We start from the raw sequence: 19,022 nt of genomic DNA, 5'->3' as shown, positions 1-19,022 counted from the left end.
ATTGGCGATCGGGTGCCACCATCAAGCCTCCAGGATCCTTCCCCACACCACCGTGGCACGTGCTATAATGTATTTTTTATTCAATTTTTTTTTAAAAAAATATATTTATAATAAAATAATTTCAACATTGTTTTAAAAATTTTAAACAAAAACTTTTAAATAAATAACAATAATAATAAACAAAAATCTTGAATCTTTAGCCTAGGAAGAAAATATGATATAATTAGAGGTGGTAATTTATTCGGCTCCATCATATATCTGATTTACCTCATTCGCAGCGAATTCAAAGTGGATGCAGAATGGTAAAATTCGCTCCGAACACAACCTAAGATATATAACTATTTATAAAACTTTTTTCGAAATAAAAAATGATTTATATGTGCAATATATATATATATATATATATATATATATATATATATATATATATATATATGTATGTATATATAACTTTAATTGATCTCTCCAATCTAATTTATTCTGCCTAATTCTATCCACTCTGTTCCATCCAAAAGCAAATACAGAGCAGGTATGGGTATATAACTTAGTCACATAAGGAGGAGGTCGAAAAGTTTGAATCGTCCAACTTGGAAGTTGGCATCATATGGTAGAATAGAGTAAAATAGATGCGTGTTTTATTTGATCACGAGAAGAGAGATTAGGCTTTTGTTGAGCCCACACTTGTCCTGTACTTTTATACAGTCACACTTCAACACATGAATCTGTCTCACATCAACTCTCGTGTTTACCATGATTTGTGGGGCATCCATAATGAGATTATTGTTTATATGGATGGTTTTATTTGTTACTGCATCTTCTTATCATTTAGAATGCACAATTTTCATATACTCAATTCTATAATAAATAAACTTCACAAGCTAAATGCCAAGCATCAAATTTCCAAAATATAGCCAGAAGAATAAAACAATGATTTTTATATAAATTATAGTTTCCTTCATTGTGAACATGATACTCCAAAAAAAAAAAATCATGCAGAGCTCAGATCATTAGCTATTATGAATTTATTACATAAAAGAGAACTATAGACATTGGAAAAAGTGAGAGAAGGTTGTTTCTTAGAGAAAAAAACAAAAGTGAAAATGATACAGCACTAGTTAAAAAGCATCCATATCTGAGCATATTATTTAGAAAACAAGGTGGTTAGCTTCTTTTTTTTTTTTTTTCCTTTTGCTTTTTCTTTTTTTCTGCACAAACAAAAACACTAACTAGGATGTTGTTTTTTTTGGTCTTTCTCGCAAGGCAAAGGGGCCAAAGCCCCTTAGCCCCTACATTGTTTCCATGTAGATACAACCTTCCATAGGAGCCAAGTATCTAATTTGCATAGTCAACTGTTGACTCCAAATCATGACATTTGCAATAGTGGACTAGAGTAAAGCTTGGTCACATCTATCTCCTTGTCTATGGTGGTTGATTACTATCACCAGAATGATGCTAGAGATCCAGTTTTAAGTCTTCTTCAATTGTCGGATTGATATTGACTGGATGTTTACATCTCCTTGAGTGTATTTGGGCTTAGAGAAGGATCATCATAGAGGTCTTAGAGTACTGTTACTGGAATTCAAATACCACATGACAATAGGTCATGAGCATTGATTAAGCTGTTGCAACTAAACTCTTCAACAAATTATGTCATTTGCCTCTCTCTTAAAATCAAAAAGCAAGGCGCTTACCTTCGGTTGGTTTATGTAGAAGAGCATGTGTCCATACTAACCATACCTCCAACAAATGAAGCATTTGGTCACTGTTGCGGAAAATACAGGATCCAAACGGCGAACAGAACAATGCACAGAATTGAGAGAGGAAGAGGAAGAAGAAATTGAACACAGGGATTTACGTGGTTCGGCAATGTGCCTACGTCCACGGGAGCGAAACGGCCGTAACTTTTCTTCTGTCGCCAAATAACAAGGGTTACAAGATATTTATAGCTAAACCCTAACCCTAGAGTCCCAATCCCTATCAGCATCCCTGGTAAAATAAAATATTACATAATTATCCCAAAGATAAATATATCCCGTCGCTTCGCTCCGCTCCGTTAGAATACCGGTGTACCACTCAAATAAGAATACCACTTAATATGAGCCACTTATTCTAACAATCTCCACCTTGGCGAATATTCACCCCTTAGGAGAAAAATAACATGGGACACCACCTGACGCTGATAGGTTGGAACACATCCTCTCTAGCACCTAGAGATGTTAACCAAGTCCAAGCAATGCTTGAACTTGTCTGCAGTAACGGGTTTTGTCAACATGTCTGCTGCATTTTCAGAAGTGTGAACTTTCTCAAGCAATATATCACCTGAAGAAACCAACTCCCTGATCTTGTGATACCTCACATCTATGTGCTTGGTTCTCGCATGATACACCTGGTTCTTCGCCAAATAGATCGCACTCTGACTGTCACAATGCAACTGAACTCTACCTTGCTGAACACCCAGCTCCTTGACTAATCCCGTTAACCACAATGCTTCCTTGGCAGCCTCAGCCACTGCCATATACTCTGACTCAGTCGTAGATAGTGCAACTAGAGACTGTACCATGGACCTCCAACTGATAGGCCCTCGTGCAAGAGTAAATACATAGCCTGTAGTCGACCTCCTGTCATCCAAGTCCCCTGCATAATCTGCATCAACATACCCTACGACTGAAAGATCATCTTGCTGTCTGACAAACATGATACCATGGTCTATAGTACTCCTCAAGTATCTGAAAATCCACTTGACTGCATCCCAATGCTGTCTTCCTGGATTCGCCATAAACTTGCTCACTGCACTAACTGCATGCGCCAAATTCGGCCTGGTACAAATCATAGCATACATCAGACACCCCACTGCACTAGCATATGGAACCGTTGACATGTCTTCAATTTCTTTTTCTGTCTTTGGGCACTGTGAGGTAGACAATCTGAAATGATTCGCTAAAGGTGTGCTCACTGGCTTCGCATTACCCATGCTGAACCTCTCCAACACCTTTTGTATATAACTACCCTGAGATAACCACAATTTTCTGGAATCTCTGTCCCTGCGAATCTCCATCCCAAGAATCTTCTTGGCCGCGCCCAAATCCTTCATGTCAAACTCTCTACTCAACAAAATCTTCAACTTGTTGACTTCATTTATACTCTTCGCAGCAATCAGCATATCATCAACATAAAGTAACAGAAAAATAAAAGAACCATCATCAAGGCTCCTCACATAAACACAACAGTCATACTCACATCTTCTGTAGCCAATCCGAATCATGTAGGAGTCAAAACGCTTGTACCACTGCCTCGGAGACTGCTTTAGCCCATAAAGTGACTTCCTCAATTTACAGACTAAGTGCTTCTGTCCAGGTTCTGAAAACCCTTCTGGCTGCTGCATGTAAATCTGCTCCTCCAACTCACCGTGAAGAAAAGCTGTCTTTACATCCATCTGCTCTAACTCCATATTGTAATGTGCTACCAATGCCAACACTACCCTGATGGAAGTGTGTCTGACCACTGGAGAGAAAATCTCATCATAGTCAATCCCAGCTCTCTGTGAGTATCCCTTTGCTACCAGACGTGCCTTGAACTTTTCCCCTTCTTTTTCTGATACTGCTTCCTTTTTCTTGAACACCCACTTGCATCCTATCGCTCTCTTCCCCTTTGGAAGCTCCACCAACTTCCATGTCTGATTTTTATTCAAAGATTCCATCTCCTCCATCATAGCACCCATCCATTTACTCTTCTCCTGGCTGTGTACTGCCTCCTGAAAAGTAGTAGGATCTCCACTGCTAGTGATTAATGCATAGGAAACCAAATCTTCAAAACCATACCTAGTTGGTGGCTTGATAGTACGCTTGGGTCTATCTGTGGTTATATTATGTTGCTCTTGATCGGCTGAGGTAGAAGTCTCTGTACCCTGAAAATTATTTTTCTTGACAGAACTCTCTAACTCCACCTGCATCACCTGCTTATTGCTGGTGCAACTTTCTGGCATCTGCTTCTCTTCTTCTTGAGTACTTTTCAACATGGCTTTCTCATCAAAAACCACATCTCTGCTGATCACCACCTTGTTTGCCTTCGAATCCCAAAGCTTGTACCCTTTCACCCCTTTCTGATACCCCAGAAAGATACACTGTCTAAACTTCGGGTCTAGCTTTGACCTCTCCTCACTAGGAATATGTACATAGGCAGGACATCCAAATACTCTCAAACCGGAGTAGTCTACCTCATTACCTGTCCATACCTCCTCTGCAACCTTACCATCTAGTGCTGCCCTAGGTGACCTGTTAATCAAGAAGCATGCCATATTCACTGCCTCTGCCCAGAAGTTCTTTGCAAGCCCTGCATTTAACGTGAGACACCGTGCTCTTTCAGCTATAGTCCTGTTCGTCCTTTCCACCACACCGTTCTGCTGAGGTGTCTTGCGTACTGTGAAGTGTCTCTTAATCCCATGCTGCTCACAAAACTCAATGAACTTTGAATCTGTGTACTCAGTCCCATTGTCTGACCTGAGACATTTGATCTTTCTTCCTGTCTGATTCTCTACTTCAGCTTTCCACAACTTGAACTTGGCAAACGTTTCTGACTTGTGCTGCATGAAGTACACCCAGACCTTTCTCGAGAAATCATCAATAAAAGTTACGAAATATGTATGTCCACCTCGTGATGCTACTCTGACTGGTCCCCAAACATCTGTATGAATATAGTCAAGAATACCCTCTGTCATGTGCGTGACAGTCCTGAATTGAACCTTGTTCTGTTTTCAAGAACACAATACTTGCAGAAATCTAGTTTGCAAGTTTTAACACCCTTCAGGAAATTTCTTTTATGCAGTTCCAGCATACCACGTTCACTCATATGACCCAAACGCATATGCCACAAGACTGTATTATCAGACTCAGATTCTGCAGCAGCAACTCCACCTACAACAGTAGTCCCTATCAACCTGTAGATGTTCCCTGCTACTTTCTGCCCCTTCATCACTGTCATAGCACCTCTACTAACCTTCATTACTCCACCTTGAGACTTGTAACAAAACCCGTTAGAGTCTAAGGTACCCAATGAAATTAGATTCTTTCTCAAATCTGGAACATGTCTAACATCACACAACGTTCTAACTACACCATCAAACATAGTAATTCTGATATTCCCTATTCCAATGACTTTGCAAGATGCATTATTACCCATCAAAACAGAACCAGAATTAACTAACCTGTAGGTATCAAACCAATCTTTATTGGGCGTCATGTGATAGGAACATGCTGAATCTAGAATCCAAGAATCCGCGAGATGATCTGAACTGGATGAAACTGAAAGTATATCACCGTCACTGCTCTCTGTGTCTTCTTTCACTATATTTGCAGACTTGGACCCTTCAGATCTGTCATCATCTTTACCCTTCTTTTTCTCAGGACAATTTCGCTTTATGTGACCCTGTTTTCCACACTTGTAGCACGTTATGCTCTTCTTTTTCCTGGATTTAGACCGGGATTTACTGCGATTTGATCCATTCCTTGTGTTGCTTCTTCCACGCTCCCGGTTACCCTTCACCACTAAACCTTCTCCCTGAGAACTCTCAGCACTGGCTTTCTTCCTCTGATGAAAACCTAACAAGGCTCCAATGACGTCCTCTAACTCTAGGGTCTCCTTTCCCCACGTCAGAGTTATAACCAAATTTTCGTACGTAGGAGAAGCGGGTAAAGAATGCAATAACATCAACGCTTTGTCTTCGTCTTCGAACTTCACATCAACTCGCTGCAGATCACTGATAATCTGATTGAACACGTTGATATGTTGGCTTAAATCAGCACCCTCTGTCATCTTAAGACCGTACAGTTTCTGCTTAAGATAGAGCTTGTTCGTCAACGACTTGGACATGTACCGACTCTCCAATTTTGACCAAATTGCTGTCGGTGATTCCTCGTCCATGACATGATACATCACGTCATCAGCCAGACAAAGTCGTATATTTGAAACAGCCTTAGCCTCCAATTCCTTCCACTCTGCATTACCCATATCATCTGGTTTCTTTCCATACAAGGCCTTCACCATACCCTGTGATACTAACAGATCCTTCACCCTCCTCTGCCATAGCCCGAAATTCCCAGTTCCATCGAACTTTATCACATCGAACTTTGCAGAAGACATCCCTACAATTTTACCTTTTTGCAAAATAAATTAGAGAAAATAGGATCTGATGAAAATAAAAAATACCAGAAACGCCCCTCTTCTCCTAGGTCAGAACGTGCGCACGGGAAAGACTCCTTCTCTTCCGGATGTAAACGTGCGCGGCGGAGGCGTCGCAGTCACGGGCACGGGTGCTGGTGCACGGCGGTGCGGGCAATGGTGCAACGGGAGGACGCTGGCAGACATGGGCGCACGGGGGCTTTTCTTCCTCGCTCGTGGACTGCAACAGGGAGTTTTTTTTTTTCACGTGGAAGCCGGTGAGAAAATCAGGGGAGCACGGGAGGCGTTGCGGCGGAACGCGCGGCCTCTCCTTCTCTTTCGCGTCCGGCCGGCCGGGGGGATCTCCTCTCCTCTTCTTGCCTTGGAAGCCGCCGATGATGGGGATTTTGGTTTGGACGAAGACAACGCCCAAAAATCTCTGTGAGAAGAGAAACAGCACCCACGGCCGTCGTTCCTTCCCTCACGCTCCTTCCTCTGTTCTTCTTCTCGTTTTGGGAAAAGAACACACAAACCCCAAAACAAAAAATTCCCTCCACGTGAAGCACTTGGGAAGAGAAAACACTAGAGCCCCTTCCCCTACGTGAAGCCTCCTACGAAAGGACCTCTTCTTCGCTGCCTTCAAGAAGCAACCCCTCCTGTGAAACCAACCTGGCACGGAAAAGACCACCCACGGGAGGAAAATTTCTTTGCGTTTTCTCTGGGAGAAGACGCCTCTAATCTCCCCACGGGAAGAACACCGCCCACGGCCGCAGGAAATATCACCTGAGGCTCTGATACCAATTGTTGCGGAAAATACAGGATCCAAACGGCGAACAGAACAATGCACAGAATTGAGAGAGGAAGAGGAAGAAGAAATTGAACACAGAGATTTACGTGGTTCGGCAATGTGCCTACGTCCACGGGAGCGAAACGGCCGTAACTTTTCTTCTGTCACCAAATAACAAGGGTTACAAGATATTTATAGCTAAACCCTAACCCTAGAGTCCCAATCCCTATCAGCATCCCTGGTAAAATAAAATATTACATAATTATCCCAAAGATAAATATATCCCGTCGCTTCGCTCCGCTCCGTTAGAATACCGGTGTACCACTCAAATAAGAATACCACTTAATATGAGCCACTTATTCTAACAGTCACCTATAAATAAAATCATACAAGCATAAGAATTCCAAATTATTGATCTACATATAAATTTGCATATAACTTTACATATAACTTTTTCAATTATGTTCACACATCAACTATAATCCTTATAGTTATATATGTTAGGAGTTGAAGGAAAAGAAAACTATTAAGTTACAGAACCTTATAATCCTTATTTAACTGAAAGTATTGGTGGAGTTGTTAACTTAGTTGAGCTGCAAAAGGGTCCATCAAGGATTTTCAATCAAGCCTTTAATTGAAGAGTCATGAAAATAAAATGGGAGACCATTTATATGATGAAGTTGAAGATATCTTGGAATGTATGCTAATTAGATGGCCGAGATTGATTTGATGAGCTATAAAGCTCTTATCATTTTTGACAGAAATTATTGATGAGCTATAAAAGCCCTTATCATTTTTTTTACATAGTACAAATTAAGAACTTAAAAGATTTTAATGATTTCATATTTAATTTATTAATTATTATATTTTAGTTATGCAATAATGGTTAAATATTTGACTCAACTATAAATTCAGGCTGACCCAACCTTGATCCAAACAAGAACATATCTGGTCGGATCCAAGTTATGCTTGATCCTGACCTTATCCAGATAATCAATTGGTCTAAAATCTTTTCAATAGGCCCAACTTAACTCGTCCTAGTTGAGTCGGATTAGGATCAAGCTTGGATCTAATTTAACCCATCTCTAGCTCGAGCCTTATTTTTCATATATTTTCTATTGTCAAATCATATACTTACAGTTAAATGATAGGAAGCAAAATGTATTGGGGTCTGTGAAGGAGAAAAAAAAGAGAGAAAAAAAAAAAAGAGAGACACTAAGATTCCAAAGATAATCCGGCCTGAACTATGTTTAAGAGGAATTAAAAATAATAAAAAATTAGAGAGTTGAAATGCGACAGTTAACGTTACAATAGTAATGGTTTTTTAGGTGCATTTCGGAAGTTGTTGTCCTTTTAGTTTTTTTTGGAATGTATTCGTATCTACTATGTATAATACATTCATTTTAAAAAAAACTTTTTATTCTTTTTATGTGGAATTCTAGGTATCCAGCTTTAAGATTCGTGCCGATATCCATGTCAGGTTTCAGGAACCCGTGGCCGCGCACTTGATCACGCCGCGCTCCCTGGGACGCGCCCCCCCGCTCGACAGACGTCACCGAAGCCGCCCGCCTGCTCCTCCCCGGCGACCGAGTCGTCTCCCGGCGTCGCCCCACGCCCTCCTCTCTCTCTCTCTGTTGCCGTCAACTCCAACTCCACCCCTCCCCTCCTCCTCCCCGCCTTCCAAACCGCCGCTAGCACTGTCCCGGCCTCCGCCACCTCCGGCGGCGGAGCCATCCGGCGCTGTCGCCCTTCCTCGCCCCTTTTCTCCCTCCTCGCGGTGTCGCCATCGCCTCCCACGTCTGGTATCTCTGGTATCCATACCGTGGCCTCACCACCCCAACGGACAACCCAACACCACCGCCGAAGTCACTGGTTTCATTCTCTTATCCTCTCTCTCTCTCTCTCAAGCACATTGTTTGAGACAAGATTTTGTCTTAGATACCATGTATTCTGATTTAGAAAGGTTGATTATGTTTCGTTTCATACGCTAATTGTCCTCCAAGGTTCTTTTCCCCCTCTTCGATTACGATGCGTAAAACCTTAGAAAAGGGTTTCAAATCTAGGATTTTTACCCTATCCCAGCATGCCTGTTCGACGAAGACAGCATTGTGGGAATCGCAGATTATTTTTAGTTCCATTTCTGATTCATTTGCCCCGAAGTATCGGTACAAAAATGGGATCTTCTTCTCATCCGCTCCACCTCTAAACCCTTACCTTAACCCTAACCTGAGCCCTCTTTCGGGTTCCTTGTTTGAGGAAGGACGCGACTTTGATGATCCATGGGCGAGGGATGGAGATACTAATGCAGCACAAGAGGTTCCAATGGGAGGTCTTGGTGATCCTGGAGAATTTGGTAAAGAATCAAGTCCAGCTAGAGACCCTAGTAGTGAAATCAAACCAGATTCTGGCTGCCGTTTTGGTGAATTTGATGATTTTGATGATGAGGGGGATGAAGATGGGGAATCCAACGACCAAATGGAGGGTGGAGATGGGAATGATGACGACGACTTTAGGGTTTTAGATATATTCGATGGGAATGCTGATCTGATGGAAGAAAGCAAGCACTTTGAACAGGAAGAGAAAGATGTATCAAGACACCCTCTGGTTAGAGAGGCATGTAGGTTGATTGGACTCCGGCATGCTTGGAACCCGAACCTCGAAGGGGAGCTACGACATCTGCTAAGAAGCCTTAAACCCCAACATGTCAGTGCTGCCCTCCGTTCTCAGCCTGATCAGCGTATTGCCGTGAGCTTCTTCTACTGGGCTGATCGGCAATGGCGATACCGACATGCTCCGGAGGTCTACTATACGATGCTCGAGATCCTCAGCAAGACAAAGCTGTGCCAGGCATCAAGGCGGATACTAAGGCTGATGATCCGCCGAGGGATCAGTCGACAACCTGAGGCATTTGCATACTTGATGGTCTCGTACAGCCGTGCCGGAAAGTTGAGGAGTGCAATGAGGGTCTTGAATTTGATGCAGAAAGATGGCTGTGGGCCGGATCTTTCTATCTGCAATACTGCAATCCATGTGCTTGTTATGGCTAACCGGCTGGAGAAAGCTTTGAGGTTCCTGGATCGAATGCAGCGTGTTGGTATCACCCCTAATGTCATAACATATAATTGCTTGATAAAGGGTTTTTGTGATGCTCGCCGGGTTGAAGATGCGCTTCAGATGATCCAAGAGATGCCTCTTAAGGGTTGCTTGCCAGACAAGATCAGCTACTACACAGTGATAAGCTTCTTATGTAGAGAGAAAAGGGTTGGAGAGGTTAGAGAGTTGATAAAGAAGATGAAAATAGATGCTAGCTTGATCCCTGATCAGGTTACCTACAATACGTTGATCCATGTACTTGCGAAGCATGGGCATGCAGATGAGGCTCTTGAATTCCTGAGGGAATCAGAAGAGAAAGGGTTTCGTGTCGACAAGGTTGGCTACAGTGCCATTGTGCATTCTTTTTGTCGTGATGGGAGGATGGAGGAGGCGAAAGGGATTGTGAATGAGATGTTTAGAAAGGAGTGTTTTCCTGATGTCGTAACTTACAGTGCAGTTGTCAATGGGTTTTGCCGGATAGGGAAGATAGATCAAGCTAGAAAGATGCTGAAGCATATGTATAAGAATGGCTGCAAGCCCAATACTGTTACATACACTGCCTTGTTAAATGGGTTGTGCAGAATTGGAAACTCATTGGAGGCCTGGGAAATGCTTAATAAGAGTGAGGAAGAGTGGTGGACTCCAAACAGTACTACATACAGTGTTGTCATGCATGGACTCAGGAGGGAGGGAAAGTTAAAAGAGGCTTGTGATTTAGTCATGCAGATGTTGCAGAATGGTTTTTTTCCCACCCCGGTTGAGATTAACCTACTGATTCATGCACTCTGCAGGGAGGGCAAAGCCAGTGAGGCAAAGAAGTTCATGGAGGAGTGTCAGAGCAAGGGTTGCACAGTTAATGTGGTGAATTTTACCACTATAATTCATGGATTTTGCCAGGAGGATGATTTGGAGTCTGCGCTCTCTTTGCTAGATGACATGTATTTGACTAACAGGCATCCTGATGTAGTAACTTATACAGTTGTGGTTGATGCTTTGGGAAGGAAGGGAAGATTTGAAGAAGCAACCGAACTCATAAAAAAGATGCTCCACAGGGGTTTGGTTCCGACACCAGTTACTTATAGGACAGTTATCCATAGGTACTGCAAGAAAGGTAGAGTAGAAGAGTTACTCAAGCTGCTAGAGAAAATGCTGGCGAGGCAGGAGTTTAGAACGGCATACAATCAGGTCATGGAGAAACTTTGTGGATGTGGTAGACTTGACGAGGCTTATAAAGTCTTAGGAAAGGTTTTGAGGACAGCCTCAAAGACAGACGCTTTGTCATGCCATATTTTGATGGATGGTTATCTGACTAAAGGCCTTCCTTTGCAGTCATACAAAGTTGCCTGCCGAATGTTCCAGAGAAATTTGATTCCTGATGTGAAATTGTGTCAGAAAGTGAGCAACAAGTTGGTCTCATTGGGACATTCAGATGAGGGTGGAAGGCTTATGATTAAGTTTGTTGAGAGAGGACTTATGTTGCCTCAGCATTAGTAGATTTGCTCTTTGACATGAAAGCTTACGAGGGTTGTTATTTCGACATTTGAATGTACAGGATGCTGGGAGAAGTCTTACTCAGAAAATTCGGGGGTAGAATTCAGCTGCATGACTTGAATGATTTGAATTTGCACAAAGAGACGGCTTGGAGTTTTATTATTCACGATTTGACAAGGCAGCGCATGCTGAGGTTTGTATAATATCAATTTATGCTCACAAGTCATACATGTCTGTAGGGATATATATCTGTTTCCATGCAAAATATGATTACCATAACATAATCCAAGTCTTTGTCTGAAATTAAAGGTCTTGCCATTGCTTTTAGGATATCTTATCAGTTTGTCATCCATTGCTGGACCACAAGCATATGGACTTCTTACCAGTTCAGCACATGTATACTACTAGATAATGCAACACTTTGCCTGGTATTCATTGTCATTTTTTCTTTAAATAAAAAAGTTTCGTCTTCTGAATGTTTTAGGGAGCGTCTCTCCTCCGCACATCCCCACACTCCCCCTACCTGTATAGCTACTCCCATCTTAGGCAAATACAATTACTTAGTTGACTTTTTAGTTTAAGGAAGAGATAAACATGTACACCTCCCAAGCTGGAATATATTTATCATGTTACATAAATAACAAAGAATGTATTTAATCATGGGAGGAATGCCAGCTTGCACACCTCCTCTAATGTGCACAATATGTGCCAAGTAGTGGTATTAGTAGATTCCATCCCCCAAACTTGCCTGTGACATTATAAGATTGAACAAATAGTATGTGCGAGTTGCATAAAAGTTGAATCATATAGGTGATATAGCAGTCTTATCAGTGTATTCCATCAACCAATGTCATTCACAACTATGTCAGACTGCACAAAATCATTTAATTGTTTACTTAGATAGAACACTCTTCTCATGAAAAAGCATTCCTTAGATGTTCAACCAGTTTTCCCCGATGAACCATTTTAAACTAACAAAAACACATATACATTAGTAATTAGTCAGCATTCATAGTGCACTCCTATAATACTAGTGTTCTTCGTAATCAGAAAGGTGATGGAAGACTTCATTCTCTTGCTTTAACAAGTTCTTGAATTCTGCTTCTTGAAGCTTTTGGTGTGGCGGATGATCATTCTCTTTGTATGTATAGATCCACATTCTGCTATTTGTAAGTCATTTAGATTGACTGAAGACTTGATGTAATGCTTCCAGGATGTTATAAAGAATGAGATTTCTGATTTTAGACTGATACTATTCTTATTTCCATTTTTCGTCATTGGTCTTTCGATTTTCTTGTCAATTTTACTTGATATCTTAGTTTTCTCATGTTGATTACTGGTATATGTGGTGGCGAGATGGGTGTCATCCAGTGGCATGCAGACAAACTCGTATGTAGGTCGGTGGCATGGTTATTTTCTTTAATTGAACCTAGATTATGAAGTATAATTCTACTCCCCAGCCGACCTGACTTGATGAGCAAAAGATGTCAATGAAGATGTATTATGAACTACTTAAAATCATCACTGCCTGGATATTTATATGTATATGCAGACAGATAAGTAGAATGAGAGAAAGACCGATGGTCTAGTTGCTCAACTTCCGGTCCAATTAACTGAATCTTACTTTTTTCATCAGGCTACTCTTCAGAAAAGTTAATCAGGTGGAACATATTTTGGTGTAGTTCAGTCATCAAGCCATACAATTTCTGGAGTACAACCAATCCATCCATCAAATTGCCTGAATTGTTCAGTAAAGGTATGGTGGGTTGTGCCTAGTAAAAATGATACTGCTCAGTCTGTGTATATACATACAAAATCTCTATAAACTTCTAATCATGGTGGAAACAACTGTTAGTAGATGGAGATTATTTAACTAATTGTACTCAATTTATCGTCAAAATAGAACATGTCATGTAACACATTCGCTTTTTCTGAGATTTATATATGACAGTCAGTGATCAAACATTTTGATGAAGAGTAAAAGCATTTCCATCGTAATCATTGGTCGCATAAAAATTAAACGCTTGGCATTGACTCACCATTCTAAACAAAAAGAATAAATTAATAACACTTGGCTAAGTTCCAAGCAATGTGCAACTAATAGTAACATTCAGAACAATGTGCTGCTTATCCAATCTTAACTACAACCAACAAGATTTATCCCGTGCACACAAGGTTGGATTCATAGATCTTGACTTGACCATTAATGCCAACCATCTAAAAGCTGGAGCTGAGTTCCCTAGCTGTGGAACTTTGGGCAGGAGAAAGGCACCAATTAATGGTCTCATTCGTTCGTAGTTTAGGATCCTGAATGTAAGGGACAGCTCTCCAAGAACACCTAGACTCGAAAAGATCTATGGATGAAGAGGAAAGATCTATGGTTTCCCTCCCATTGTAACGGAAAAGAAACAGGCTGGAATTTTTATTCTTTGAAGAAGGTAATTTTAGAAGTGGAAACTAGAGGAGCTTAGGGGTGCGGTCACACCCTTGGGGGTTGCTATTATATGTAGAGATAATTTACAAGATGCTGATCAGACTTTGTTGTCACCACTTCTTAAAAGAAGGGATTCAGCATGATGGTGTTTATCAAACGCAAGGCAAGGCACAGGGAGTATTTTATGGATCAATGTAGGACTTGATCAATCTATTAAATATTTGGGACTTATAATATAAGGTTTACATGAGAGGTAATACACTCATAATCCTACTCTTCTTATTTTCCTTCTAGAGCACAGCTAGAGAGAGAGAGAGAGAGAGAGAGAGAGAGAGATCTGTGCAATTCAACCCTAAAACATGAGATAAAGATTGGCAGTTGAGGATGCCACAACTTTGATAATCTGAAGAAAGAATCATCACTTGGTCTTACGCCTTTCAGTGCGAAATTAGTAAGAACTATCGATCCCTAATGAAATACAAGAGAAACAAATTATTTTAGGTGATACAAGTCATCCACTGCCAAGCATCGGTGGATAATATTTTCTTGGAGGTCAGAAACGAAGCTTCAGACCTGGTTAACCAAAACCAGCTACAGGCTAAGGCGTTTATCTGAATAAATGGATTACAACCATCAGAGCTGTACTTTACAGCGAAAAATCAATAAATTTGAGCTACATGACAACGTGGATCCTCAGAGCCAAGGGTTAAGTAGGCATAGAATGGGCAAGGAGTTGACAGGAAAGTGAGGCAACAATAAATCCAAATTTTCTGAAACTAGGTGAAGACAGGTGGGCTTTCTCAGCAAGATGGATGGGTGTTTTCACTTTGTTCTTGTAATGACTCTACGAGTAAGATCCACAAGAGCCCGCCTTGACACCTGGACATCCTCATCATCACTGCAAGGAAGAGCTTCGATTGCTTCCACAGCACGGCTTGCATGCTCTTCGGCTAGTTCCTTTGTTCTCTGGATTCCCCGACTCTTCCCAAGGTAGTCAAGAGCCTGAAGTTTTGTTTGAAGGAAAATTATTCAAATTACTGTCTCCAGAAATAACTTTTTTTGTCTATAACAACATAAACATGTTGAATTCATCATTCTAAGATAACCCATTATTAAGCACATTTTGATACAAAAGAATAGTATTTAATACTTTGATATTATATTGCATGTTCATCATGATTATGTAGGCACACATGTCAAGTCCCCAACATGCTCAATGCTGATTGGTAGGTTCAATTAATTCCATGCTCTCCTGTAATTAGGAGAAGAAAAAGGGAAAGGTCCCGGAATATAAACCATGACTACAAGGCAGCATAAACTTACAGCATCAACATCTTCAGGTTTGTCAAAGCCTCGGTCTACAAGCTCACGCAGCTGAGGGAACTCTTCTATTGCAAAATAATATGGGAGCTGTTGCAATTCCCTGTAAGATCAAAGTTTGTTATGGCACAATTTATTACAACATATGTAAGGCATATCAATTCACTGAATCCTGCATTTGTTCACAGGATAAATTTAGAAAATCAACAAACTTCAGATATTGTCAAAGGCATGATAAGTTCTAGGTCAAAAACTACCACAGAATGAAAAATAGAAAGAACCTAAGAAGACTAAACCAGCCAAGTACTTATATTCACACCATATTATAGCTAGTAGATAACTGAAGTGTAAGTGCCTTGTACATATAGTATTATAATTAGAAGCACAAAATTAAAAACCTAGAAATACTCTTCTATCATGACATACATTAAAAGGAAACATTCTCATCAAATTATAAATCATTCAAGTGGAAAAATTCAATCTACAAGCCATAAGTCCACTAATTTGGTGAATGGGATGTAACTGATCTCTACATCCATATTATAGTACTAGAACTTCGGAATGTGCAGCACCATTATTTGGGTTGTGTAACAACTTTGTTCATCGTGTGTATGAGAGAGAGAGAGAGAGATTTAGGCAAAGAAGGGTGAATTATTAAAGGAAAAAAGTTGTACAAATAATAGACATGAACAGATGAAGTTGGAGTGGATCATGGCTTCAGAGATCTCCTAGGAAGACTCTTCAATTATTTTTTTTCCACCATTATTTCTTCCATTTCTTCTTCTTCTTCTTCTAAAAATGGATAGACCTTCAAGAAATGAATGTTTTAAGGATCGCTGATGAAAGAAAACTAAACAGCCAAATGGGCCTACTGGTAAAGCCAGCATTTTGCACAGACAGGGACAGTAGTGACTGCAGATAGTGGTCAATTTATATTATTGATTTTCAAATACATAATCAGTATAAATTAAAAAGGAATATCAAAACAGTGATAAATTAGCTTAAACAGCAAAATCTGATTCTGAAAAATTATATCTCATTATCTTGGTGTTCATATGGTTTATTATATATACAAATGACACTTCATAGTTGGCTTATAAATTTTATAATAAAATAATTCTTGAATAACTATTCCATGCAAATGTGATATGTTCGTATGTAGGGGCAGCTGTAAGAAAATCCCATAAGTTTCCTTCAAAACAAAAAGAAAGAATAGCAAGAGCCTCTATTGCTGCTTTTCTCAAACAAAAGAGAAACTATTGATGCAGATATCTTTATAAGAATAACACCAAAAGACACTGAAGACATTTGACATGACCAAGGTTGGTCTCACTGCTACCAGGCATTGTATCGGAAGTACAATTACAATCCTGCTCCAATACATGATATGTTGGACTATGCCGGTCATGTACCGATGATCAGACGATCCTAGAACATTAAAAATCCAATAATCCAAACTTTTCAAGTTTATTTGGTTTAGAACTCAATTTTTTTTGGTTTAGAACAATATTTGCCATACCACTTCAAAATACCAGTTTGGTGCGTACCGTACTGTAACAAATCGGAATTGGCATGAAAATACTATTTTGATCAGATCAGCCTTGTACTGACTAGTTTTAGGATGTACAGTGATAAAAAGTGAGAAAATGGCTCAGAAGCTGTCTCGATATGGGATATGTATCATACCATATCAATCCTTGTCGTATCGAATTAGTAACATTCTAGTACGGTATTAGGTACTGATATTGCGATCTTTGGTTTAAAAATTGTTTAGGCCTGATTTATGCATTTTATTTCTATAATTGGTGTTTTAGATAGGAAAGCATGGTATGCCGTATTGTTGGTATTGGTGCATACCGGGCATAAAAATGTACCACACCGATACTGAAATAGTATGCAATACTAGGGGCATACCAAGTGTTGGTACAACGAACCGACCCTCATACCAGGCTTACTGATATTGTACCAAGATGTTACTGATATGGGGTCTGGTATCGAGACAACAAACCTTGTAGGTAAGTGTCTCGGAGTCACTATTTGGTGTTGTAGCATGAATAGTATTGTCTATTAGTAATTGACCTTTCAGGAGTCCTACCAAGAGTAAAGTAGATTGGTACTTAATGGGATCTTAGAGAAATTTCTTTCGATAATTTGTAAGTCTTGGAGACTCAAGCTAGGGGATCTTTGCGAATATAAAGGGTCCAAAAAGAGTTATCTAAAAGAACATTGCATGCAGAATTTTTATGAATGACAAACTTGCTTCTTTGGAGTCTGGTTCGACTGCCCTTCACTCCCCTTTCTTTTCTATATCTTTGCTTTCTTAACTTCTACTTGCTCCATTAATTCTGTTTTTCATCTCTCTTCGTTTTATACTATTTATAGTTTACTATAGATACTATTTAATTGGTCATCAGACTTCATTCAGCAAATTTTATCTTTACTTTATAATCTGCTAGGTTTAAATATATCAATCTTTTCCTTCTAAATCCCACAATAGATTCCTCTAGTTGGTTGCTAAATTCAGTTTATTATGTTATGTTTCATTCTCCAATTATTATTGTTGAAATCTGATTGCAACTCTACAACTGACACATCAATCAAGACCTAAATCTGTGAGGGACCTCTTTCTACCATGTTCCCTCAGTTCAAAACATTTCTTTGATCTACCATTGTCCTAAATTCAATTTTATTATTGGCTGTCATGTTCTCAGGACTTGGACAACAAGCAACAAAGCTGATTTCAAACCCTATGCCATCTAAATTCTAATCCCCAAGGTCCTCTCACACAATGCAGGTCATCCCAATTTGGCCCTACATCACTAGATCCCTTACATCCCACAACATTAAGCTGGCTCTACATAAGGTAGAATATCCAGCAAAGTGGAGAGCTCGTGGAACTCATTGGCCATGTTCTCAACCTGGAGGAGGAGTCACATTCAGCTTTAGGTGGAGCATCGTCGAGCAAGGCCTTGAAGTGCTAGGAAACAAGGAGAATCTCTGAGGCAAAGGGAGGCAGATTAGGGGAGATCGAGCGAGATCATGGAGGAGCTCCTTTGAAAACACCTCTAGGAGCTTTAACTCCCAAGCAAAGAAAAGTTTTGATTTTGGAGGGATTTGGGAGGCTTAGGGAGGGAGAGGTTGTGATTGGAAAGAGAGGGGGGGGGGGGGGGGGTGGCGGGTGGGCAGGGGAGAGTGGCAAGGGAGGAGGAGGGAAGAAGAGATCACCATGGAAGGAGTTTGAGCCTAAAACAACAAACCAACACTATTTTTTTTCTTTGCAGCAAAGAGGGATGCTGAATATTTATATAGGCGATTCAGCATTGTATGAGAGAGGATGTAGGAGAACCAGTCAGTACTATCTAAAACTGGGTAGAACTAGTTGGTACCATCTAGTCCAAGCAGGTTTGGACATGCAACCGAATAAGAGTCCATTTTTGTCCCGATTCTTGGCTAGCTCGATATAGTTTGGACTATATCACCCAATTCAAGCAGGTTCACCAAACCTTGGACAAGATAATTTAAAATGCATCTAAATATAAACTCAAATCCATAAAGCTTTAATGTTAATATATTAAATCATTCACTAGTTATTCATTCAAACTCTCTACATCATGGTTTACCATACCGCTCTGTACGAGACGTACTAGACTGTATCAGAAAAAAAGGGTACAAAATTCAGCTTCGAGTCGGTACAAGCCTCGTACCATCCCGTACTGAGGTTTACCACCTCGTATTGAGATGTAC

At 40.3% G+C, this 19,022-nt stretch overlaps 2 protein-coding genes across 5 annotated transcripts in view; one reads left to right on the top strand and one right to left on the bottom strand.

Moving 5' to 3' along the window:
* Window positions 1–8,444: 8,444 nt before the first annotated feature.
* Window positions 8,445–15,476, top strand: LOC103695846 (pentatricopeptide repeat-containing protein At1g09900). Of its 4 annotated transcripts, none has more exons than XM_039114564.1 (2): window positions 8,445–11,717; window positions 15,221–15,476. In XM_039114564.1, exon 1 carries the CDS (start codon window positions 8,969–8,971, stop codon window positions 11,522–11,524), a length of 2,556 nt encoding a protein of 851 aa, XP_038970492.1. In that variant the 5' UTR covers window positions 8,445–8,968; the 3' UTR covers window positions 11,525–11,717; window positions 15,221–15,476. The 4 variants fall into 4 exon arrangements, with proteins under 4 accessions (XP_038970492.1, XP_008775491.2, XP_026656484.2 ...); XM_008777269.4 differs by lacking the exon at window positions 15,221–15,476 and adding an exon at window positions 13,161–13,452; XM_026800683.2 differs by lacking the exon at window positions 15,221–15,476 and adding an exon at window positions 12,896–13,156.
* LOC103703684 (solanesyl-diphosphate synthase 1, mitochondrial) overlaps window positions 14,363–19,022 on the bottom strand; it is a 23,797-nt gene continuing 19,137 nt past the window's right edge. The window contains 3 exon segments of the mRNA XM_039114566.1: window positions 14,363–14,960; window positions 15,282–15,356; window positions 15,358–15,381. Of these exon segments, the coding sequence (XP_038970494.1) occupies window positions 14,781–14,960; window positions 15,282–15,356; window positions 15,358–15,381 (279 nt within the window). The 3' untranslated portion in view covers window positions 14,363–14,780.

This window comes from Phoenix dactylifera, chromosome 16 (genome assembly GCF_009389715.1).
Source record: "Phoenix dactylifera cultivar Barhee BC4 chromosome 16, palm_55x_up_171113_PBpolish2nd_filt_p, whole genome shotgun sequence".
NCBI lineage: Eukaryota > Viridiplantae > Streptophyta > Magnoliopsida > Arecales > Arecaceae > Phoenix > Phoenix dactylifera.
Note: the sequence above shows the minus strand (reverse complement) of the source record. Positions and strands in the feature narration are given on the sequence as shown.